The 25,255-nt window shown below is 37.3% G+C and overlaps 2 protein-coding genes across 7 annotated transcripts; one reads left to right on the plus strand and one right to left on the minus strand.

Moving 5' to 3' along the window:
• On the minus strand, positions 1-24,670 carry Spt-I (serine palmitoyltransferase subunit I). 6 transcript variants are annotated; one of them, XM_067770273.1, is made up of 7 exons: positions 24,590-24,670; positions 17,207-17,278; positions 16,642-17,138; positions 1,082-1,211; positions 732-929; positions 310-675; positions 1-244 (listed from the first exon to the last, which is right to left on the minus strand). In XM_067770273.1, the coding sequence occupies exons 1-7, from the start codon at positions 24,653-24,655 to the stop codon at positions 80-82; spliced, it is 1,494 nt and encodes a 497-aa protein (XP_067626374.1). In that variant the 5' UTR covers positions 24,656-24,670; the 3' UTR covers positions 1-79. The 6 variants fall into 6 exon arrangements, with proteins under 6 accessions (XP_067626374.1, XP_067626375.1, XP_067626379.1 ...); XM_067770274.1 differs by lacking the exon at positions 24,590-24,670 and adding an exon at positions 17,789-17,912 and having other exon boundaries at positions 17,207-17,275; XM_067770278.1 differs by lacking the exon at positions 24,590-24,670 and adding an exon at positions 17,789-17,871.
• On the plus strand, positions 20,188-25,005 carry LOC137243080 (hydroxysteroid dehydrogenase-like protein 2). Its single transcript, XM_067770279.1, has 2 exons — positions 20,188-20,494; positions 20,562-25,005. Exons 1-2 carry the CDS (start codon positions 20,449-20,451, stop codon positions 21,740-21,742), a joined length of 1,227 nt encoding a protein of 408 aa, XP_067626380.1. The 5' UTR covers positions 20,188-20,448; the 3' UTR covers positions 21,743-25,005.
• Positions 25,006-25,255: the final 250 nt, after the last annotated feature.

Consider the following 25,255-nt stretch of genomic DNA (forward strand, 5'->3'; position numbering starts at 1 on the left):
TTAATGTGAAGATGTATAAATTTTCTTCATGACTTTATAATTTCGTGTTGTTGCTTCTTTCATGATGCGTTGTTCTTTTTTACAATACTTTATTAGCTACACTTTCAATAACATCAAAAGCGTGTTTGATTTCAGTGGCGGTGAGCAAACGATTCACAGTAATACGCAAGCTATTACGCATGGGATGCTTCTCTAAATGCTCCAAGTAGCGTGTTTCAATGACAGCCACACCACGTTCAATGCACTATTTGTGATAAAAAGAATCAATAAAATAAAGTTTATAAAAGTCAACCCTACAAAAGTACATACTCCGTTGGCAATTTTGTTAAGCAATTCGCGTTCCTCAGCCACATTTTCACGTTCATCAGCTATATACAAATGTTTAATCGGCGAAAGTTCGCTAGCATGCAGTTTCAATTTTGTAAATTTTCCGAATTCTTCTTGTACTTGGCGAGCTTTTTGCTGCACTTCTGCGAACATTTTTGGCTCATTTTCAAAAAGATCTAATGCCGAAATAGCAGCTTGAGTTAATAATGGTGGCAATGAAGCAGAGAAACAATAACCAAGACCAGATAGTCGTTGATGTTCAACAATGAAGTGAGAGCCAATACAAAAACCACCAATAGTAGCTAAAGAATTTTCCATGCCCACCATAATGAGATCAACCTCAATGAGCTGTATAAGCAAAAATATATACATATAAAATAATATTTCATGTGTATAAGTCTTACATCAATATTGAAGTGTTCAGTAAGACCATGTCCCGTTTTGCCAAGTGTGCCAAAAGATATGCTTTCATCCAAAAACAAACGTAATTTATAATTAGCACGCAGCGCCACCAAATCGGGAAGCGGACATATTTCACCAGTTTTCATATATATACCTTCCGCAACTAAAAACCGTCGAGTTTTTGCGGCCTTTTTGACGTTCTGCAAAGAAATTATTTATAAATATAAAGAAAATAAATATATGTACATGTAGTGCCCTCGCCGTACGAAGTGAAATTTCTACATACATAAGTGACAATTTTTACATGAATATTCACTTTGACAAATTTTTCCAAATTTAGTGCTTAACTGACCTTAAGATCACGACGCTGCTGCTCCAATAACAATCGTTCTAAATCGGACATATCATTATGTTTATAGAAATATATTGTGCTACGCGAAGCATCCAACCCCTTTTGTATTGAGAAGTTTACCTTTTCGTCGCTAAGAAATTATAAGAGCAAAAAATGTTTTATCAAAATTAATTTCCATATTATATACACCCACGGACGAAAATATTGGCATGAACGACAGTAAAAAAATAGATGTCAAAAACTAATTCGTGTGCATGTCGTTGTACATCAAAAATACTGAAGTTTTCTTAAGGGATCGCACATCAACGGTTGTTTAGCAACCCCTCCAAATATTTTTCTGCTGTGAAAGCTTTTAGGAAAAACTAATCTGTTGTTGTAGCAATGCTTCGTCCCACCCAATAGGTGCGACCACTCACTAATTTTCATCAATATCCCCTAACGGGAGTCTAAGGAAACTTGCTGTTTGAACAGGGGTGGACCAGAGTGGGAGGGTGTTAGAGGCGCGTTGGTTCCACATTGCAATTAAAGAGATGGTTGATGTCATGTGGGGACACATTGCAAGGTAGGACATACATTATGTATTTCGGGGTTGATTCTTGATACGTAGGAGTTACAGTATCCAGATTGGAAATGAGCTAGATTCACGCGCGTTTCCCAAGAGAGAGTGCTTTCCTCTTCTGCGAGCTCAGGGTATATATCTTTAAGAACGGAGTTCGCCGGGCAATTCCTGCTATGAACTCCGACGCCTTTTGTGGATATTACTGAAGACCTGTTTGAGTGTATTTTCTTCATACGGCTGTGTTATCATGTGCCGTATTTCCTCATAATGCTTACGGAGTTGACCTCTTAAGCTCCTGGGAGAAGGGGCCTCTTCAATCAGATGTCTGTTGGTATGCACAGGTTTCTGAATAAATATAAATATATATTTAAATCCTTTTTTGCCAAGTTGTTAAAGCATCGGCATGACTATGCCGTCTGGGCCTACTGCTTTAGATGGTTTAGCATGAACGACGACATCTTCGATCTATTGTTGTTGTAGCAGTGCTTCGCCCCATCCAATAGGTACAACCGATCACAAATTGTCATCAATATCCTCTAACGGAAGTCCAAGAAAACTTGCTGTTTCAACAGGGGTGGACCATAATGAGAGGGGTGTTAGAGGCGTTGGTTCCACATTACAATTAAAGAGATGGTTGGTGTCATGTGGGGACACATTGCAAGAAGTGTATACATTTTTTATGTCGGGGTTGATTCTGGATAGGTAAGAGTTTAACCTGTTACAGTATCCATATCGAAGTTGAGCTAGAATGACTCGTGTTTCCCTGGGGAGTGTGCGTTCCTCTTCCGCAAGTTTTGGGTACTGTTCTTTGAGTACTGGATTCACCGGGCAAATCCCGGCATAAAGGTCCGACGCCTGTTTGTGGAGTTCACTGAGGACCTGCTTGTTTTTGGCTTCATACGGCCGTATTTCCTCATAATGCTTCGACCTCCTTGGCGGTGATGGGTAAAAGGGGACATAAAGCAGCGCATGCTTGTGTGCGCGTCTGTTGGCCCGACGTCTAGTTTTGTCAACCGCAGAATGCATTACAATTGCAGAGATTAAAATTCTTTAAGCGCTCGTCTCATTTCGCTCGCTTGTGTTTATTCACAAGCTGTCTGATGCGTTGGTTTATATCCCTTCTTTGGGGCTCGCTGGGTCGCGCTGTTTTATAAGGTCATGTTCTCTCGTTAGAGTTCCGAGATATGCAACGAGCCGAACGCGGATTCAATGACAATGCGGAAAGCACGTTCCTCTTTACGGGCATCAGTTTGGATTGGGAGGAGAGCAAAGCGATTTTCTGTATATGTTTTGTAGTCTTCGCACTTTCCACTGAGCCCTCGAGCGAAAGGAGTATGAGTAGGTGGTCGGATGCTAATGTTACCATCGGCTGCTAGTTGACGCAGTTGACATGCGCTCACGATGAAAATGTCTGGACTACGGCACCTTCGGCGGCCACCGTGGTGTGATGGTAGCGTGCTCCGCCTACCACACCGTATGCCCTGGGTTCACACACCAGGCAAAGCAACATCAAAATTTTAGAAATAAGGTTTTTCAATTAGAAGAAAATTTTTGTAAGCGGGGTCGCCCCTCGGCAGTGTTTGGCAAGCGCTCCGGGCGTAGTTCTGCCATGAAAAGCTCTCAGTGAAAACTCATCTGCCTTGCAGATGCCGTTCAGACTCGACATGAAACATGTAGGTCCCGTCCGGCCAATTTGTAGGGAAAATCAAGAGGAGCACGACGAAATTAGAAGAGAAGTTCGGCCTTAGATCTCTTCGGAGGTTATCGCGCCTTACATTTATTTATTTTTTTTTATGACAGCTTCCTACAATACGTGTGGGGGTGTAGTAATATGAGTAACGTGGTTGATTAATATATTTTTATATTTATTTAAAATCGTTTCTATCGAATCCAAATTTTATATCATGAAAAATTTTGATAATTCAAAAATCAATATTGAAAATTAAAATATTCATAAAACATATTAAAATTACAAAGTTCAAAGTAACTTAAACACAAGGTTAAATAAAAATAATAAGAACCCTACATTACTCCCCCTTTCGAAGAATTGTTGTTAAACAAAAAACTAACTTTCTTTTTGGTTTTAGTGTAATGAATTTGTGCAACATCAATAAATGCTGGTTTTAAACGATCAACAGCAATATTTTTTATTTCATCATTTATTTCCACCTTGAAATGTTTTATGTCTTTTTCGATAACCTTATAAGGACCCTCATATGGATGTTGTAAAGCATGTTTGTTTACAGCACGCACAAAAACAAACTTACAATCTTTTAAGTCCTTTGGAATAAAAATATTAGAAGAATTTTGATGATGGACTAAATTTGATCTAAAATTTTTTAAAGTGTTCACGTAACCTATTTAAGACATCTGATGAACTTAAATTTTCACTAACCGAGACCAAAAGCTCACCAGGTAACCGTAAATTTTGACCATAAACCATTTCTACAGGTGTAGCCGAAACATCTTCTTTGGAAGTTGATCGCAAACCTAGAAGTATTATCGGCAACTCTTGATACCAATCTCTGAGCCCTTTTCTAGCAATAATTGATGATTTTAACTGTCCATTAGCTTGAGGATGGTAGGCAGATGTTGTTATATGATGACTCCTAAGTAATTTAGTTAGTTCCGAGAACAAATTTGATGTGAACTGAGTGCCCTGATCTGTTGTTATTTCTAAAAGACGCCAAAACGAGAAATATATTCATTGAAAAATTTCTTTGGAATAGTTGCTGTAGAAATATCGTTTAATGGATAGGCCTCCGGCCAACGAGTAAATCTATCAATTAAAGTAAAAATATATCGATGTCCTTTTGATATTGGTAAAGGGCCTACAATATCGAAATGGATATGCTCAAATCTACTTTTTGGTATTGGAATTTTGAGTATGACGATAAACCTTCAACTTTTGGCAACAGATACATTCTCGAGACCATAGATTAATTTGTTTGTTCATATTTGACCAAAAATATTTTTTAATTATTAGTCCACGAGTAGCCTTTGTACCTGGATGTGATATTCCATGTAACATTTCAAAAAACGTTTTTCTTAAATTATATGGAATATACGGCCGGGGATATTCACCCGAAATTTCACACCAAATATTAAAATTTAGTACAGGAATTTTGATTAACTTAAGGTTATTAAAATTTTGACTGTTCGTTAGTTCATTTAGTTCATTATCTTTCTGTTGTTCACTTTGTAAAACTTTAAAATTTATCTCTGAATTTTTAATTGAATCAACTTCAAAAGATCGTGACAATGTGTCAGCTACAGCATTATCTTTTCCCTTTATAAACTGTATATCATTAGTAAATTGCGCAACAAATTCGAGATGTCTTGTTTGCCTAGGGCTGCGCTCCGTTTTTGAGCTTAAAGCAAAAGTTAATGGTTTGTGGTCCGTGTAAATCGTAAACTGTCGCCCTTCTAAAAGGTATCTAAAATGCTTGATATTTAAACAAATGGCTAATAATTCTCGATCAAATGCGCTATACTCAGTCTCTGATGGAGAAAGCTTTTTCGAATAAAACCCTAGTGGCTCAGATGTACCATTAAAGTGTTGTTGTATGACACCACCAATTGAAGTATTAGATGCATCAACATTTAAAGAAAGTTTTGCATCTTTATTAAAATGATTTAATAATACCTTAGATGCAAACTTTTCTTTAATACATTCACAGCTTTTAGTTGATGTGTCGTCCCATATTAATGTTTTATCGCATTTTTGTTTGTTCTGTTAATTAAATCATATATTATATTCGTATACTCAGCTAGATTTGGAATATACCTATGGTAATAGTTTACCATTCCTAGAAATTTTTGTGCCTGTTTAATAGTTTTTGGATGTTCAAAATTACGTATGGCTGCTGTTTTCTCATCGGATGGCCTGATTCAAGTACAAGAAATATTGTGCCCTAAAAAGTCAATATTGTTAACACCAAAAATCCATTTACTTGGTTTAATATTTAACCCATACTCGGATAGTCGTTCGAAAAGTACACGTAGATGTGTTAAATGTTCTTGTTCATTTTCACTCGCAATAAGTAAGTCATCAATGTATGCAAATACAAAATCTAGACCGTTAACAATTTCATTAATAAACCTCTGGAAGGTTTGTGAAGAATTTCTTAATCCGAAAGGCATACGCAAAAACTCGAACATACCGAAGGGTGTTGTTATTCTCGTTTTGAAAATATCTTCTTTGGCCATTGGTATCTGATGGTATGCTTTCACTAAATCAATTTTGGAAAATATATTTTTGTTTCGAAGATTCATATTGAAATCGTGGAGATGGGGTAAAGGATATCGATTAGGAACTGTTACTACATTAAGTCTACGAAAATCGCCACAACGACGCCAGTCATTAGCTTCTTTTTTGGGCACTAAATAAAGAGGGGATGCAACGGATGAATTTGATAGTCTACAAATTCCAGTTTTTAGTAGAAAATCGAACTCGGTTTTGGCCACTTTAAATTTAATTGGATCCAAGCGCCTGGGCTTAGAAAAAGGAAGGTTTCCTTCAGTAACAAGTCTGTGGACCGTAGTATGCTTAACTGGCTTCGAATAATCTGGCTAAGCTATCAATGATGGAAAATTTTTTAATAATTTTGTATATTTGTTGAAAATTTTCGGAAGAGGAACATTACAGAAAATTGAGATCATCGTGTTGACTGAAAGATTTGTCAATGGGTCAACTAAACGTTTATTTTTGATATCAATAAGCAGACCATATTTACATAAAAAATCAGCACCAATTATTGGTTTCGCTATGTCAGCTATTAAAAATGTAACAGGAAATTCGCGTCTCAAACCTAAATTTATATTCAAAATCTTTTTTCCATATGTCGAAATTGTAGAACTATTAGCTGCTGTTAAAATAATATCGGATTTATTTTTACTTAAAAATTTTGAAACAGGCAAAACTGAAATGTCTGCCCCACTGTCAATAAGAAAATTAAGTTTATTATCCCGATCATACATAAACAAGCGAGGAGTAGATACTTCAAAGCGTCCAATGTTTGTCGCTGCAACAAGAGAAGAAGTTAGTTTGTTGAACAGTTATTCTTTAAAAAAGCGCAAGGTTGTTCACATTTTTTAGCCTTGTTACCGAATCTATAATGATATATACATACCCAATTCTGATTATCGCGAGAATTTGATCTATACCTTAATGGACTTATTAATCTACTTCTACTAGTCGAACGAGATCTTGAAAAATTTTGATGTATTTCTTTCTTAATTTCTGATAATTCCAAACATAATTTTTCCAAATTTTTGTACATAATACTAGTCGTTTGAACCAAATTACATATTAATGCATTTTCGCTTCTTGAATTTTGAAAATTATTGATAGAAGCAATTTCGTTTTTATTGATAACCTCCCATACGTTATCAGCTAATTTCATTAATTCATTTATGTCAATAGAATTTGACCTAGTTAAAATTATATTTAAATTCTTTGGTAGTTTTCTCATCCAAAGTTTCTTAAGAACTTCCTGGCTGAAGTTAGTACCAGAGAGTAATGCCAAAGACCGATAAAATTCAGATGGGTTGCAATCTCCCATCTCAGAATCAGATAAAACCCTATCTAATTTGGCATTCTCACTTAAAGAATGACGTTCAATAAAAATCTGCTTTAATGCAGAGAATTTATTTGCCTCAGGAGGATTTTGAACGAAATCTAAAATTTTCATAATTAAATCTTGAGGAAGTGCAGTTATGACATATTCATATTTTGTTACTTCCTCAGTTATATTCTTTCTATTAAATTGCATTTCGGCATGGATGAACCATGCCTCTGGGCAACTCGGCCAAAATTGGGGAAGTTTAACTGATGTTGCAAAAATGTCATTATTGTTCTGATTCGCATATGCATTTATGAATTCATCTTGAAAATTATTATTTTGTAAATCGATCAGCAAATCATTCTGTTGATGTGTTGGTGTAGATGTATGTGTGCTATGTGGTGGAGAATGAAACATAATTATTTAAATTAAATAAAATATATTATAAGTTTTTAGCGACCTTTCTTTTTTAAATAAATAATTTTCTTGCCGGCTTGAGGTCCAATTTTGTAAATAAAATTTTCAAAAATTGTTGAGTTTTTTTCTTCAATATATTTCGGTTACCTACTGTAACCGTCTTCAGGATTAACTATAACAATATAAAGAAACATAAACAAAATAAAAATAACAATTGACATCAAAACAAACATTCATAAAAAACATTATTTACATACATTATTTTACGCGTCTTCACTGCTCAACGCGGAGCAATGATGACATGATACGAAACATTCATTCTCTCTCAATTCGTTTCCAGGAATGGGTCTTAAAGTTCATTCAATTGTAAACATTGGTTCATTCGATTGTAAACAAACTTCATTCGTTTCCAAGAATGGGTCTTGAAGATCAGAGTTGCGTAAACCGCGCAAAAAAAAAATCCAAGAAAATCGGTGCGTTTTCATTATTTTTCATTTCAAGTGTATTCAACTACATAAGCGGATCAAAAATTTGTAAAAAAGGTACAAGAAATAACAAAATTAAATGAGCTGTTATATTAACGCACGAAAAGAGATAAGTACATTTTATCTTAGCTATCAAAAAATTAAATTTCACGTGTTGTCACGGAAAAATTTTTAACGGGTAAAATAAGCTTTTTTTTGTATTTGTGATCCTGAAAAAATTCGAGTTTTTTGATATCCCAATTGACAATCTTGAGTAAGTTTTCGGTGAAAATCATAAATTAAACCTTTACCATGTAAAATACCCCAAAGTTATTCCGAAATGCCCAAATTTGATTTTGAGGATGATGGCATCTATGGTCAATGTTATAAAAAATGCACATTTTCACGCGCTCTCAGAGAGCGAGAAGTTTCATATCATGTCATCATTGATGCGGCAGTTACTCACGAACGTACGTAGAAAAAACGTGTCAGCTGACACGACCTATCTTATGAGTGTGCAATGTAAACGAAAACTCACCGACGTGCAACGCCCGTACGTACGTAGCCCGGAACGTAGAAATCAAAACAATTTTGATTTTTTCCGTATGAACGTGTCAGCTGATCGCTCTCTCACTAGACAGAGTTGTCTAGTAAACTTTTGTGCACTTAATTTTGACCGTTTGCAGTTTTATGCAAAAACACCTAATTAAAGTTTGAAAAATTGTGAAAATAATTCGAAATAATTATGTAAAAGTGCTGATTATAAATATGTAATCTATTTATACTTATTTAATATGTATTCCGGCCTTTTACAATATCAAAAATTAAATTGGAAAAAGTTGATGTTTCCATAAGCATACATGCAAAATGGTCAATGGCAACAGTGCTTATCTGTAAACAATACACACACAAATATGTTATGTACATGTACACAGACGCATACATTGATTCCTACGGGCTTGAGAGTCCGGTCAAACGTGCTTCGTACGACAAACATCCTTACGTACGGCACACGTCGGTGGGTAACTACCGCATGACGCGGAGTTTTGTACTGTCCGTCTGTTTGTTATCAAATGTCTGTATGAGCTCGCGCAATTATCGATGTCCGTCTTGTAGTTCATTCTTATGCTGGTCGGTGTGTTAATTATATGCAGCATTTCCAGTGTAAATCTTTTGTTATAATTGGTTTCTTGTTGGAGTATCGTCGTTTTATCAGTCTGGAAAATGGTTCTTCGTTGCACAGTGTGTCATTAATGCTGTTTTTTGGTTAATAGTTTCATGACGATGGTTTTTTAATAAATTATTTTTTTATTACTAAAATTTGTTTTTTATTACTAGTTCTTTTGGATGGGATACCCAGGTACCACTAGTAGTTCTCACGTCAATAATAAGTGATTACATTATAAATTAATAAATAACATGAAAAGGGTTATACATTTTCAAATCTGAACACTCAGGACACTTATTTTTAATATGACTAAGGCAAATTGGTTTTCCACAAGTGATGCATACTCTATGAACTGCCTTGTGGTACCCGGGTACCCAGCCATGCGAACTAAGGAGACAAATTATGTATGAACGGAACGGTTAATGCTGTTTATCTTTTGCACAACACTATTCAATATTTGCATTTTAAACTTGTTCTTTTGCCTGATTTTAGGCGCACTAATTAATTACGGCGGCCACCGTGGTGTGATGGTAGCGTGCTCCGCCTACCACACTTGCCTGGGTTCACACCCCGGGCAAAGCAAAATCAAAATTTTAGAAATAAGATTTTTCAATTAGAAAAAAATTTTTCTAAGCGGGGTCGCCCTTCGGCAGTGTTTGGCAAGCGCTCCGAGTGTATTTCTGCCATGAAAAAGCTCACAGTGAAAACTCATCTGCCTTGCAGATGCCGTTCGAAGTCGGCATAAAACATGTAGGTCCCGTCCGGCCAATTTGTAGGGAAAATCAAGAGAAGCACGACGCAAATTGGAAGAGAAGCTCGGCCTAAAATCTCTTCGGAGGCTATCGCGACTTACATTTTTATTTTTAATTAATTACATTAATTTGTTGTAGCACAATTTTAGGTGTATAGGCGGATCGCCAGTTGTAGTAATATGAGTAACGTGGTTGATTAATATATATTTATATTTATTTAAAATCGTTTCTATCGAATCCAAATTTTATATCATGAACATTTTTGATAATTCAAAAATCAATATTGAATATTAAAATATTGATAAAACATATTAAAATTACAAAGTTCAAAGTAACTTAAACACAAAGTTAAATAAAAATAATAAAAACCCTACAGGGGCGTCCCCGTTTATGGTCCACAACGCCGTTCATAGCTTCAGAGCTTCCGCAACCCTATTGTCAACCTCACCTTCGCTAGGAGAATCCTGTTATAAATATGAATTTATCACACACATATTTAGCAAGCGAGGCTCTGGCGAGTTGGGGGGTCGGCCTAGAAGTTTTTATTAAGCGTTCCCGAGATGGTCGGGTGTTATAAATACACCTACATACTAGCCTTAAGTATTAAACTCGATACTATTAATAAGCATAATAACCGATACTAGCATTGAACTGTAATCTCTATTATTGAAATAAAGTAAGTGATTCTACAGCATTACAACAAAGTGGCGACGAGGACGGTAGAAGATATCCAATTATTGTCGATATTTTTTCTAACCACCGCTACTCGGACAAATCGAAATTTATTTCCTACATCATTATACAAAATTAAAATGACTCAATCACAGCAAAGTCCTATAAATGGTGACAACACGAGGAAGTCAGCATTTTTTCAATTCGAGGAATTTGACAAGGAAAAAATACAATGGAGTCGTTGGCAAAAACACTTAAAAAGCGCGTTTGCTATAAATGAAACGCAGGAAAACAAAAAAAGTTCTACATCACATCGGCTATGCAACGTACAATACATTGTGCGACAAGTTAGCGCCGGCCGAACCTGAAAAAAAATACGACGAAATTTGTAAGACACTGGCTGAAATATCTGAGCCAAAGCCGCAAGAAATTGTGGAAAATTATCGTTTCCACCTAAGTCGGCAACATGACCATCAGTCGGTGGACGAATTTTTGATTGAACTGAAGAAAATAGCTATGAATTGCAATTTTGGTTCATATCTCGAGACAGCCTTAAGAAATGAACTAGTTTTCGGGTTGAAAAGCAAAATCTCTAGCGGATTTAACACTAGAGAACACATTAAAGACAACACGTGCAATGGAACTGTCTGAAAAAGGTAATGCCGAAATGACACATAACCTCAAAGATGTTGGGCAAGTATGACTCAAGGAAAAAACAAATCGTGCATCGGGAGGAAATCGGTCGAAGAATACCAATAAAATAAAAAACTCAGGAAAAGAATCGGAATAAAGCTGTTACCGTTGTGGCGGACCACATATTTCGCGACAATGCTCAGAAAAAATGTATACTGTACGGAATGCCGCATATCCGGACACACAAAAAAAGTTTGCATCAAAACGAAACGGAAGCAGAAGGACCAAACGGAAGCAGAAGGACCAAACGGAGGCTAACTACGCTGAGCACCGTGAAGTGGAGGAGATCTGCCATATCATCGGAAACAAAGCTGAGCAGACACCAAGGGAAAAATTTGGGATTACAATGCAAGTAAACTCTTTCTTTATAGATTTGGAAATTGACAGCGGCGCACCGGTCGCAATTATGAGCAAACTCGATTACAATCAGCAAATTGGACGCATTGAAGAACAACAACTACACGAACCGGACATAGATCTGGTCAGCTACACTGGAAATAATATCAAAGTATTCGGTTTCGTGTATGTCAAAGTCGCTTCTAAGGGGAAAATGTATGACCTACGATTATACATTGTCGAATCAAAACGCCATCCGTTATTGGGGCGTGAGTGGCTAAACCTATTACAAAGTTTTTCGTGGCGAGCATACACTCGCGAAAATCGATGCCAAAATATCTTTAGAAACATTGAGGCACAAGTATCCACGAGTGTTCGACACAACATCAATGGGCAAGCTAACTGGGTTGAAAGCACGTATTCACTTGAAACCTATCGTAACACCCATTTTCAAGAAAGCAAGGCGACCAGCGTTCTCAATGCGAGCACGAATCGAAAAAGAAATTGACGACTTGGTACAAAATGGCGTATTTAAAAAAGTTGACACCATCGAATGGGCAACACCATTCGTTCCAGTACCTAAAAGTAACGACAAAGTTAGAATTTGCGGCGATTATAAGATCACCATAAACCCTTGCATTCTCATCGACGAATATCCATTGCCGTCTATCGAAGAATTGTTTTCACAAATGTCTGGTGGTGTGAAATTCACGAAAATCGACCTCACCAAAGCGTATCTTCAAATGGAAGTGCACGAAGAATATCAAAGGATTCTCACAATTTCAACACATAAAGGACTATACCAGCCGACTAGACGGAATTGCAACAGGGCCAGCAAAATGGCAACGCGAGATCGAGAACATTCTTAAAGACATCGATGGTGTGACGGTTTTTCTCGACGACATCAAAATAACAGCACCCAACGATAAATTGCATATTCAACGTCTAGAAACCGTACTACAACGCCTTGAAAAACACAACATGAGGGCGAATTTCAATAAATGTGAGTTCATGGCAGACTCAATCACATATTGCGGTTATAAGATCGATCGTCACGGCATCCACAAAATAAAAGAAAAAATGGAGGCAATACAACAGATGAAGCAACAAACAAGGATGAGGTACATTCCTTTATCGGTTTAGTAAATTATTACGGCAGATTTTTTGAAAATTTAAGCACGGTACTGTATCCGCTAAATAACTTACTCAAAGACAAAGTGCCATTTGTTTGGGATGACATGTCCAAGTTATTTAGTACATTATAATCCAAAGTTACCTTTAGTACTGGCAACAGACGCAAGCCCGGTAGGAGTTGGTGCGGTTTTAAGCCACATTTACCCAGACGGTACCGAACGACCAATACAATTCGCCTCGCAAACTCTGACAGCTACGCTACAACGTTACAGCCAGTTCGACAAAGAGGCATATGATATAGTGTACTGCGTAAAGAAATTTTACCAGTACGTCTATGCCAAACACTTTCTACAATGTGACAACAAACCAGTTACACAGATTTTTTCATCACAAAAGGGTCTCCCTATATTATCAGCAACACGGATGCAACATTACGCAATTTTTTTGTCTTCCTTCGACTACGAAATCAAGTACCGAAAATCAGCCGAGCATAGCAATGCAGACGCATTCTCCCGGTTACCACGAGCACAATCGGTAGCAACAATTTCCGAAATTGATATTTTAGAATTAAACTGCATACATAATATGCCTGTCACAGTGGACGATTTCGCTAGAGCTATAAAAGACGACAAAATAGTAAGCAAACTTGTGCAGGGATTAGAAACAGGAAAAACAGTTGCTAAAGAACACCGATTTGGAATAGACCAACATGAATTTGCACTTCATGAAGGATGTTTGTTTAGGGGGACACGCGTTTACATTCCACCACTACTGAGGAAAGCTGTGCTTGAGGAACTACATTGAGGCACATTTTGGTACATCAAAAATTAAAACACTAGCACGTAGCTACATTTGGTGGCCTGGGTTAGATTCGGATGTTGAAAACATCACTCTAAACTGTAGCTCATGCCAACAAAATCGGAAAAATCCTAGCAAAATTTCAACACACGTTTGGGATCCACCATCAAGTGTCTTTGAAAGAGTTCACGTCGATTTTGCAGGACCGTTTATGGGGAAGTATTTCTTCATTCTGGAAGACGCATACAGCAAATGGCCAGAAATACATATAATGAATAATATCACAACACAGCCGACAATCAAAGTTTGCCGCCAAATTTTCGCAACGTTTGTAATTCCAAAAGTATTAGTCAGCGACAACGGGACACAACTCACGTCGAATGAGTTTAGGCAATTTTTGCGAAGCAATGGTATTACACATAAACGAAGTGCACTATTTCATCCGGCGACAAACGGACAGGCCGAAATGTATGTGCAGACGCTGAAGGATAAGCTCAAAGCTATGCACAGCAGTACGAAAGACATAGACACAAAATTGGCACAAATTTTAATGTGTTACCGTCGAATGGTAAATACATCCACAGGCGTATCACCAGCACAGCGAATGTTTAACAGGCAGATTTGTTCAAGATTGGATTTGCTATTGCCAGTAGCACAAGAAGACCGAGAAAAACAAATTAAACCGGCGAGTCGGAAGTTGTACGAAGGGGAACGTGTATCAGTGCGAGATTACTACGATAAAAAGTATCAATTTGGTCGCATTCTCAGAAAACTGAGGGAATTGCACTATAACGCCCTCTTGGATGATGGCAGAATATGGAAACGACAGATCAACCAAATTCATCGAATCGGCGACAGTATTCCCGAACACAGAAATGATGATTATGGTGAGTTACAAGATGAAGCAATCGCAGCTGAAAGACCATCGTTTTCAACCACGGCTCAAGACACCAATACTCAAGCTGACGTAGAAGAACCACCGACATCGTCAGAAAATGAAAGTACTACTGAGGAGCAGACAGTATCGAACGTCAGCGCGTTCCAAAACAACGTCTAACGTACGATGAAAATTTTCAGCCCTAAAGAATAGATACACTGAAAACTACATTCATCTCAAAGTAATTTCGAAGTTTTCTTTTCTGAGGGGGGAAAGTTGTTATAAATACACCTACATACTAGCCTTAAGTATTAAACTCGATACTATTAATAAGCACAATAATCGATACCAGCATTGAACTGTAATCTCTATTATTGAAATAAAGTAAGTGATTCTACAGCATTACAACATCGGGCTAGTACCTTAATGGTGCTTGTTCCGAAACGTACCGGATATATATACAAAGGCGACCTTCGGGGAGTGTCTTTATCGTTAATACAACAACGACGTGTTATTTGGTCCGCCAGCAGAGCCCCTGCTGTCCGCCCGAAGATAAGAATAATGCGATTTTCACCAATAGATAGTGATGTCAAGGTAGTATCCACTGGGAAGCAGGTGACAGGAGGGATGTTGATAATTTCTAAATCCTGCCTGGGGGCGCTGAGGCGCAGATTACGGGAAGACCTTGGGCGTGAACAGCAAGGTGCCACAAAACGTTTCTAAAAATTACGGGATCGACGGGTTTTGGGATCTAGCACGTGACGCACTGGCAAGAGTGTGACCGTCCTAAAAATATTCTTTTCCGGCACACGCAGCAAAGCCATTTCTCTGTACCGGGTTCAGGTTAGCCCCGGATAGGCTTCGAAACCTTCCCGGAGCAAGATATTATAGCGCAGTTCCTCTGCAAGGATTTGCTGGGAGGATAACAGTTGTGGAAGGGACTCAACAAATTATTTTATTAATTTGGTCTTGTTATATTAAATTTTAATTTCGTTAATATTTTATGATGTAAGTTAGTACTTAGTCGTAAGTTAAATAATTAATAGTGAGACAATTGTTCGCACTCAATGCATTTTTCAAGCGGAAGTATTCGTCATAAGCCAGTGCGCTGACCTGAACCTTCAGCGCGGGTATTCCAATGAAACAAACGCCATTCAGTGACAGTCGCCGCACTCAAGGCAATCTTGGCGTTGGAAATAAAGTCAGCACTGGTCCTGAGTGCATAGAAAAGCTGAACCAATTATGATCACACAACGTAGTACTGTTAGCCTGGGTCCCAAACCACAGGTGAGTTGAGGGTAATGAGCAGGCGGTGGTGGGGATTCAAGGGGATGTGTAGCGCAATATATAGCTTCTCCAACCCAACTGTCAACCTCACCTTCGAGCGGCGAATCCCGTTTCACTAACAGACGAGGCTCTGGCGACCCCAAGCTCCTCATGGAACTTGGGGGTGGGGAGGGAGGGATGGCCTGAAGGTTCAATGTGGCCATATAAATCGTTCCCGAGATGGTCGGGCCAGCACCTTAATGGTGCTGTGTTACCGGAGCGTATCGGATCTGTATCCGACAAAGGACCATCACATCGATAACACTCCCCAAAGCCTTCGGGGAGTAACCTAATAGCTACAACAACAACAACAACAACAGCAGGCGGACAACCTGGCCAGAGAGGCAGCAAAGGCACGACCCATCGGTCCCAAGGCGTTCCCGCCAGTTGGCCCACAAGAAATGAGAGGGCATTTATTAGTTGAAGAGAGGGAAAAGGGAGAAGAACACTGGCGTAACATGCCAGGTTTGAGAGAATCTAAGTTACCGTTAGGAGGTTATAGCACAAGTCCATATAGGGCAATAATAGGCCTCCCGAAAGATGACCCAAGAATCCTAACACAAGCACTGTGAATCTGCTAGCACAATGGTTTTTGGTTGCTAGAAAAACAACAGCCTAAAGCAGACCACATATTTTGAGATAACCTAGGCATTATTATCCTCTTGTCTAAGTCAATTGGCTACCCTAGTACTTAATTCGGTTACGACAGTAGACACATTCAGTCTATATGAATCCAGTTCGGCCTTACACAAGTCACACCTTTAACTTAATAGTACTCAATTAAATGAATTCCAACTTACGCAAATATAACATCGCCTCGCTTTGCATATGCTGGTATAGCACTTGCTATTGTAGAGAAGCCATATGAATACACCACGGCCTCTTCCATTCCCATAAACTTTGCCAAACGGTCTTCCAAATTTAAATGCACATCCATTGTGCCATAGAAACCTCGTGGACCACATGAGCCTACACCATATTTCTTCAAAGTTGTACAAGCATCCTCCAATATTTTGCCGTTCTCTAGTAGACCCAGATAGTTGTGCGTTGCCATATTAAGGCAATCATGTCCATCAACTACAATATGTTTTCCTACTTTTGAGTGTACTAAATGAGTTTGTAGCAAAAGATTATTTTGGTCGGTTTCAGCTGTAAGTGGTTCTGGCTGATATCTGGCAATAATTTCATCTTCTTCTTCTTTGCTATAACGTTTCCCTCGCCCATTACGTTTAAACAGCAATAGCCATATTACAGAGAGCAGTAAAAAGGCTTCCAAAATAATTACATAAACAGGCGTCTGAAACATTTGTACAATACGATGGCATTAAGTCGGATTTGAAATAAAGTTAAATAAAGATTACTTACATTTTGAAAAATACGATCGATCTCATTAAATAAGTATGGTATGGCCACCATATTGTTGCTCGACGAACTCTGCTATATGGAATAGAAAAGAACAAATTAAGTGTGCTTAAATGTTGAAGAAATTGCAGGTTTCATTTTCCATTAGTGCACCATTAATTGATGACTGCTCCTATATCTTGCTACGCAAAGTTTGTTGAATGTTAAAGGATTCAAAAAGTTGAGAAACTGTCAGAGGACAGACCCAAAATGTTTGACCTCCGTTTTCGGATTCACGATCCAGAAAATAGAAAATAATCACTCCATGATTGATCAACCCCCCTTCTGCCTTGTGTTCACCCCTTAGTTGGGTGACGTTTTACATTACGTTGCACCACCTAATTTTTATCAAAAATTATCAAAGGTGGTTTTAAGAATCCGAAAGCGGAAATCAAAAATTTTATTTCTGTCGAAAGTTATTCACAAAAATCAGTAAAATGACCCCGAAAGTGTCCGAAATATGGGGCCCGATCCGTAGTTTTTTTGCATAGACCACCTTTCTGCGTTGCCTAGACGACCTTTCTACCGCTCTTTAAAAAAAATTACCCTGGGTGGGTCCGAAACCAGCTTGCGGATCAAAACCAAATATTTTTGAAGAATAAGGATGTTGCAGGCGCGAAAAATAGTGTAAAGCAAACTTCTAGAGTTCGCAAATATCCGCGTACCTGTGATTTTGTCACAGCTACTGAAATATACTTCAGCGACAGCTTACAAGGAATATTCGTGACTGATTGCCTGTGACAGCATTAATTTCCCATTCCCAATCACAGACTGAAACATAGCTGTCATCACAGGAACAAATCGCTTCTATGCTATATGCTATGAACCAATGCAATGAGCAAGTTACTTAAGCTGCGACTGAATAACAGTAGATGTCCCAAAAAATTACGCAGAGTTTATTATTCGCAACACAATCCGCAGGGAAAATATAAAACTGAGGCAATTATATATGACAGCATGGCACTGCTTATACGCGTCCAAAAATATCGAGAGAGGTGTCAAAAGACGCGTATTGACCTCGACAACAATAATGAGAAGGCGAAAGTAAAAATGTTTGCTCGTTCAAAAATGTTTAAGGAAAAACCGGAAAATGACCTCGGAGTGCTCCGAAACCTGTTTGGAGATCAAAACTATATCCGCGCAAAACACTTTTTTGTGGGTATCGCAAAATTTTCAAAATTACTACAAATTACAAATTTTTTCCGCCTTCGGATTTTCCGCCTGTCGTATAGAATCACCAAAACTGATTCCTATTGGCTTGGTATTTTTTTTTCAATCACAGTCACGGTTAAAAGCTGCTGTGACTGAGAGGTCACAATCACAGATAACATTGTCCCTCAAAAATCACGGGATCGGGCAACATTAAAACCTTCACAAAACCTCTAGCAGATATAATTTTAAGATAGAGATGTTGCAGACGCGAACTTCGGTGGTAAGCAGCGGAGCTTCACAAAATTCTAGAAGGTGACTTACACCACACCACAACATTTAACACAAGTTTTGACATAATTCAAGCACACAAAAGACATGGCATAATGTAATAATAATATCAATTCCATCATGATACATGGATTGTAGTTGTATAGTGTAAAAATGTAAATTCTGAACACATTAGCTGAATTAAAAGTGTACAAATAATTGTTAAATAATAAATACAGACAGTGGTAGTTTAACCCATAACTGCTATGGTGAGTGGTGAATGTGACCGCTGCTTTCCACTGAAGTTCGCGCATGCAACATCTGTTTCTTTCAGAACATTTGATGTTGATGGTCCCACCCATGGTTCAACTATATACAGGTTGGCTCATCTGTAAAGCAACAAAATATGTCTGTTCAAATTGTCAAAATCTGTGTATTGGTGATGGTGCGAATGGTATGGAATGGAAACATAAAACTTAGCAGTTTTTGTATGTGTAAGTAAAATGTTGCCAATGTGTTGGTTTCATTTTGAGTTTGCCATCTCCTTTTGACAATCCCTTCGACCATGCAATGACATAAATAAAATCAGCTGCTGAGATGAGCCAACCTGTACATAATTGAACCATGGTCCCACCAAAGCAAGTCCCACCACAAATCACACACAGATGCGTGTGTGATTTGTGAAGTCCCACTTTGCTGTCATTTTCACACATTTTAAAGCCTTCCGCGTTTTACAACCAGATTGACTGAATTTTGTGTGTGTTAGTGCAGTCGGGTGGCTTCGTGACACACGTATTTGTTGTCGGCTACACGTTGATGAAAATCAAAAATTTTTGATTTTTTCATTTGACCATTGTTTACTATATAGTTTGGCAGATTAAGTAGAGGTTATGTTACGAATAGAGTGGAAGGCAGTGGACTAGGCAGTCGAATGTCATATAATGAAGGAATGGTGTTCGGAGATTTTTCAAAGTTAAAAAAAAAAATGATAAAAGCATTAATATAAATAAAACTATTGTTTTAATAACAACAAAAACGCCATATATATTCTGTATACATAAATTTATAAGGATTATCTCACTTCAAAATTTGAATTAAATAATCTAAAGTTTTTTTTTGAAACTGAGTCGGGAACTGTGCGTGTGAATGTGCGAATTTTCACCGATCAGCTGTTAGTTGCGCTTCTTGGTAAAATTTACAATGCATTTGACGCTAGCTTATTTGATAGTCGCGGGGTGCGATTGACAAAACGCAGTGTTGTATTTAGTTTGTGTCGACATTCAAAATGAACAAGTGCGCGGAAGAACAGCAATTAATTTTAAAATTTATTGAAAATTATCAATGTTTAGCAGCTTTATGGAATGTAAAGCTTTTATTATTATTTAATAAAATTTTTAATTTTTTTATTATTTAATAAAACTCCGATGACGGCATATTCACGTCCGAACGCTACGGTTTCTCATAGTGTACACTATGCGGTTTCTCAATGCAAATGTTGATTGATGGCTTTTTATTTGATAGTCGCGGGGCAAGCGTCAAATACCCGACACGCACACAGACAAAAATTCAGTCAATCTGGTTGTAAATCGCGGAAGGCTTTTATTTACTTTACCTTTTGTCTTTGTTTCAAATTTTGTTGTTTTTATTTCACCCAAATATGTACTTTGAACTCTTCAATTTGTTGTATTTCCATATCTGAACTATAATTATTCGCATTTCGCAAGCTATTACGACCAGGCTTTTTACAAAATAAATAAATAAGTACTGATTACAGGAGCAAACTAAAAATGATTAATACCGGAAAATTAGCTGGACGTACAATTTTCATCACAGGTTAATGCTCCCATTAAGACAACCAACAGCCAACTTTCTTTTTATTTTAACACATCCTTTTTTGTAGGTGCTTCGCGAGGTATTGGAAAAGCAATTGCCTTAAAAGCTGCTCGTGATGGTGCAAATATTGTTGTTGCTGCTAAAACAAGTACACCACATCCGAAACTGCCTGGAACAATTTATAGTGCAGCCGAAGAAATTGAAAGGGTCGGTGGACGTGCACATCCATGCGTAGTAGATGTGCGTGATGAACAACAAGTACGTACGGCTGTTAAGGATGCAGTCGCAAAATTTGGTGGTATTGACATATTGATAAATAATGCATCAGCCATATCATTAACCGACACACTAGGTACTGAAATGAAGCGTTACGATCTTATGCATCAAATTAATACACGTGGCACATTTCTCGTATCGAAGGAATGTTTACCCCATTTATTGAAAAGTAATCATGCACATATTTTAAATATTTCACCGCCACTAAATTTGAATCCCAGGTGGTTTGCACCACATGTTGCCTATACAATGGCCAAGTATGGTATGTCAATGTGCGTATTGGGCATGGCTGCAGAATTTCATTCCGCCAAAGTGGCGGTGAATGCCTTATGGCCACGTACTGCTATACATACGGCTGCTATTGAAATGTTAGCCGGCTCAGATAGTTTTAATACTTCGCGTAAAGCCGATATTATGGCGGATGCTGCATATGCTGTGTTGATACGTGAACCCCATCAGTGTACGGGCCAGTTTTTAATTGACGATGAAGTATTAAGTTCCTCTGGTATAACTGATTTCAAGCAGTATGCCTGCAATCCGGACTACGTCGATAAACTAATGCCCGATTTCTTTTTGGATGTCGCAGAAGATAAATCTAACGTTCAAAAACTAGAGAAAGCGTCTGATGCATTAACCGGCCAAATACCTGCATTATTTGGCAAAATTGAAACTTTACTAACAGCGGATCTTGTAAAAAAAACACAGGCCGTTTATCAATTCAATATTGAAGGTGAGGAGAAAGGCACTTGGCATTTAGATTTAAAAAATGGTGCAGGCGCATGTGGAATTGGGGAACCAAAAGTCACACCAGATGCGACACTGACAATGAAATCTACCAACTTTAACGACATGTTTTCCGGAAAATTAAAGGCAGCCACTGCTTTTATGACTGGCAAACTAAAAATTGCAGGTGATATAAATAAGGCAATGAAACTGGAAAAGCTTATGCGTTCACTCAAAAATAAATTATAGGTACCACAGTTAGATAATGATCATTAAGTATTGTTTTATATTTTTAGTAATAAGAAGCATACTTTTTTTAATATAAATAGAAGATTTTTTTAATATTGGAAAGATATTGGGGCAGAGACATTAGTCAAAATAAAAGAGGTTCGGTAGTTGTAGCTTTTTGACATAATTTCTACAACTTAATTTATTTTCATCATGAGGTGCAGTTTTTTGGAACATGGCTTGATATGAGTGTGTGTATAAATGTAGTCTAAAGTGTTAGGTTTATTGTTGGAGAAGTTCCTGAAATCAAGGAACCAGACCCCAAATATTTGATTTTTAATGTGTCTTAACGTCGACGTCCATAATATTGTCACAAGAAGTAGCTGCTTTCGCTAGATGGTTCGCTTGCTCATTACCTAAGAATCCAAAATGACCTGGAGCCCATTTCGTTGTAAATGAGGTTGTGTATGTTTTTGTTCCAGAAGACAGCACGATGACATACTATTAGTGTATATTGCAATTTCATTGCAGTTTAGATCGCTAATTGTGGGAGGGACGCAACAAATTAAATGGGGTTACACTGAAATTACAGCTCTTGGTCGGGGAAAATCCTGAGTCGCTCGGGTACATAGAACCGGCTGCCTCGAGAGTGTGTTTAATGGTTCGCCAAAGGTGGAAAAAGTTTTGAAATTGATTTTAAAAACTAAGTCAGATAAATTGAAAATGACCCAGTGCCATTATCATACTACAGTCGCATGTGTAAAGAAGTTTTTAAGGCTGTCGGGTCTATATTTGTTAAGCGCATGAATGCATGTATATCGCTTTAATGCCTTCTGGAGGTATATTACCTTTCTTGTCATATAATGAGTCCTTGATGCGCAAATAGGGACAATGTACATAGCTACACGCTTCACTCAATCTGTCATTTTGATTATCAATTTTGTGCTATGCGCGCGACTCTCACTCCCGGTGCTGTTAACAGTGCATGGACTTTACCACTTTATTGGTAGATCTACCAACTTTTTAGCCCATTTTCTACCACTTCTACCACCAAAGCCCAAAAATCTACCAACATTTCAATATATTCGCATTGAAACCAAATGCTGCTATCATTAGGTAAACGTATTCACCCTTATCGCGAAGTTCACGCGGAAAAGTGTTCGCCTTCACTTCTTTTGTTCGGGTGAACTTCTTCCGCCTATCGGCAATTTCGGGCGAACAAAAGTTCACTTCGAAACAGCTGATGCTCTATTGCGAATTGGCAGTGAACAAATAATTTACTTACACTTGTGTAAATTTTGTAACCAATCATATATTTCCTTAACAACAACAACAAAAATAGAAATAAAAAATTTATAAAATAATGTTTAGTATTGCACTTAGGTTGGTATTGATTGAGCGCGAGGAGAATATAAATGTGAAAGCGATTCGGAGGCAATTAAGGGACAGTTCTAATCCTTTGGAGCTAAATGATTCACTCTAAGCTAAAAATTACTATTTTCAGCACTTTTGAATAGCAAGTTAATTTTTTTCAATTAGCTTTCGCCAATATTACAGGCTAAACAAGCCGACATTCTAATATTTTCTAGATATTTTTTCCGACTCCTTGCCACCATTGAAACAAAAATTTGGAGTTCCACCATTTGTAAAATTGAGTACATGTCCTCGTTTTTTTGCATAGGGAATAGTCGTTGGAAAGGACCATGAAGTGGGTCTTCGCCAATCTTGTTTCAGTGAGGTGCTCAACATTTTGAAACCGTTGCTTTGTCCACAATGGATAACTTGGCCGACTGATACAGTTGTCATAAAAAATAGAATTTATATACATACTTAAATACAGGAATTTTAACTTTTTTCCACTCAGCTCCGATTGTGCATTATTTATTGATTTAGTTCTAATAATAAAAGTACATATACAGACCAACTCTAAATATTCTCACGGAATTTTGTTCTCGCGGATTTTTTTATTCCCGCGGAAAAATTCCTCCAATTCTGTTCTCCTAGGGAGAACAATAATTGGGGAATAGGAATTTCGAATTTTCGAAGTCAGCTGTTTTGTCAATTGAAATTTCGTTGCACATTTCTTATTTTGTTTAAAAAATTGAAAAGTTTAATTACTGTTGCAAATTTGTAGCAAATTAAGAAATAAAATATAAACAATGCACAGTATTTATTGCATTTCATGTGGTATTCACTGAAATGCGTAATGAATTGTTGCCACAGGAACATCAACAGCGGAACATAAGAAGAAGACGGCCGCATAACACAAATCTGCCGGAGTTGCCTGCTTTCATTCAGCAAAGCAATTTTCTGGCGGCCAAGTTGAGTTGAATTCGTCCTTCGTCAATCTCTATTTAAGCCTTCTTAAAAATCCTTGCGCAATTTCTGGATGGCTGCATCAAATATACGAAGAGCTCTTACGTTGCTTATGATATACTTTTCGACTTAAAATAAAGAATATTGTGGTTGTAGTTGTTGTTGTATTAACAGTGAGAATATTGTGGTAGAATGTACATACATATTTTAGCACAAATTTGTACAAATAAGTGTTCTTTCTTAAAAGAACTAATTTCCTTTAACTATTCTGATGCATTCCCTTTAATTTAACTAGTGAAAAAACTCCTATGAAATGGCAGAGAAATCTCCCTCTCCCTCACATTCATAATACCTACTTTTCTCCCATAACCGGTTTCCGCTTTTTCGAACATTGTTCAGAATAGGAGGAAAGGGAGAAGTGAAAAAACTCACAAGGAATTTTTATTTAGAATACGAGGAATGGGAGAAGGGAAAAAACTCGCACGGAATGTTCGTTTAGAATTGGGCTGATAATTATAAGATTATCAAATTTCAAAACAAAAAATTACTTACATTTTGTTTTCTTCTCGTTCGCCTGTAAAATATAAGTGAACAAATTTTGGTTTCCCCGCTGTTCATTTCGCCGAACAAAGAGTTGCCGATAAGGTGAAATCTTTTTCGAACATGAAAAATTGTTTCGCGATAGGGTGAACAAAAACTGTGAATATTTTCGGGTGAAAAAAAAACTCGCGATAAGGGTGATTTAATTGCCGAGCACACCCAAATAACAGTAAGATGTGACACTAACCAAACTAACCAATTTTGAAAAATTTGTGCACAAATTCAAACAAGAAATAAATTTGTTCATGAAATAAATGTAGTCAATGAGCGAGGAAATATTTTGAATGAAAATAAAAAAATTTTAAGTTAACGATAACATGTCGAAGTCGTTATTTTGTGGCAGAATTTTTTGTACATGGAAAATTGTTGTTGTAATTAGAAGTTTCGGTAAATTTTCGTCAGTACTTCAAGCTCGAAATACATGAAAAAAGAAAAATCATATAGGCATAAGCTATGTATATACAAATTTACATGTATTGTTTTGTTTACAAGTTTTTTAAAGTGTTATTTCCCTGAAATGTGCACAATAAATTATGAATTGTTTTATACAAATATAAACTGTAAATTTGCTTTCTTGAAAAAAAAAAATCTACCAACTTCTACCACTATTTTAAGGGC

Source organism: Eurosta solidaginis, chromosome 3, assembly GCF_040869045.1.
Source record: "Eurosta solidaginis isolate ZX-2024a chromosome 3, ASM4086904v1, whole genome shotgun sequence".
NCBI lineage: Eukaryota > Metazoa > Arthropoda > Insecta > Diptera > Tephritidae > Eurosta > Eurosta solidaginis.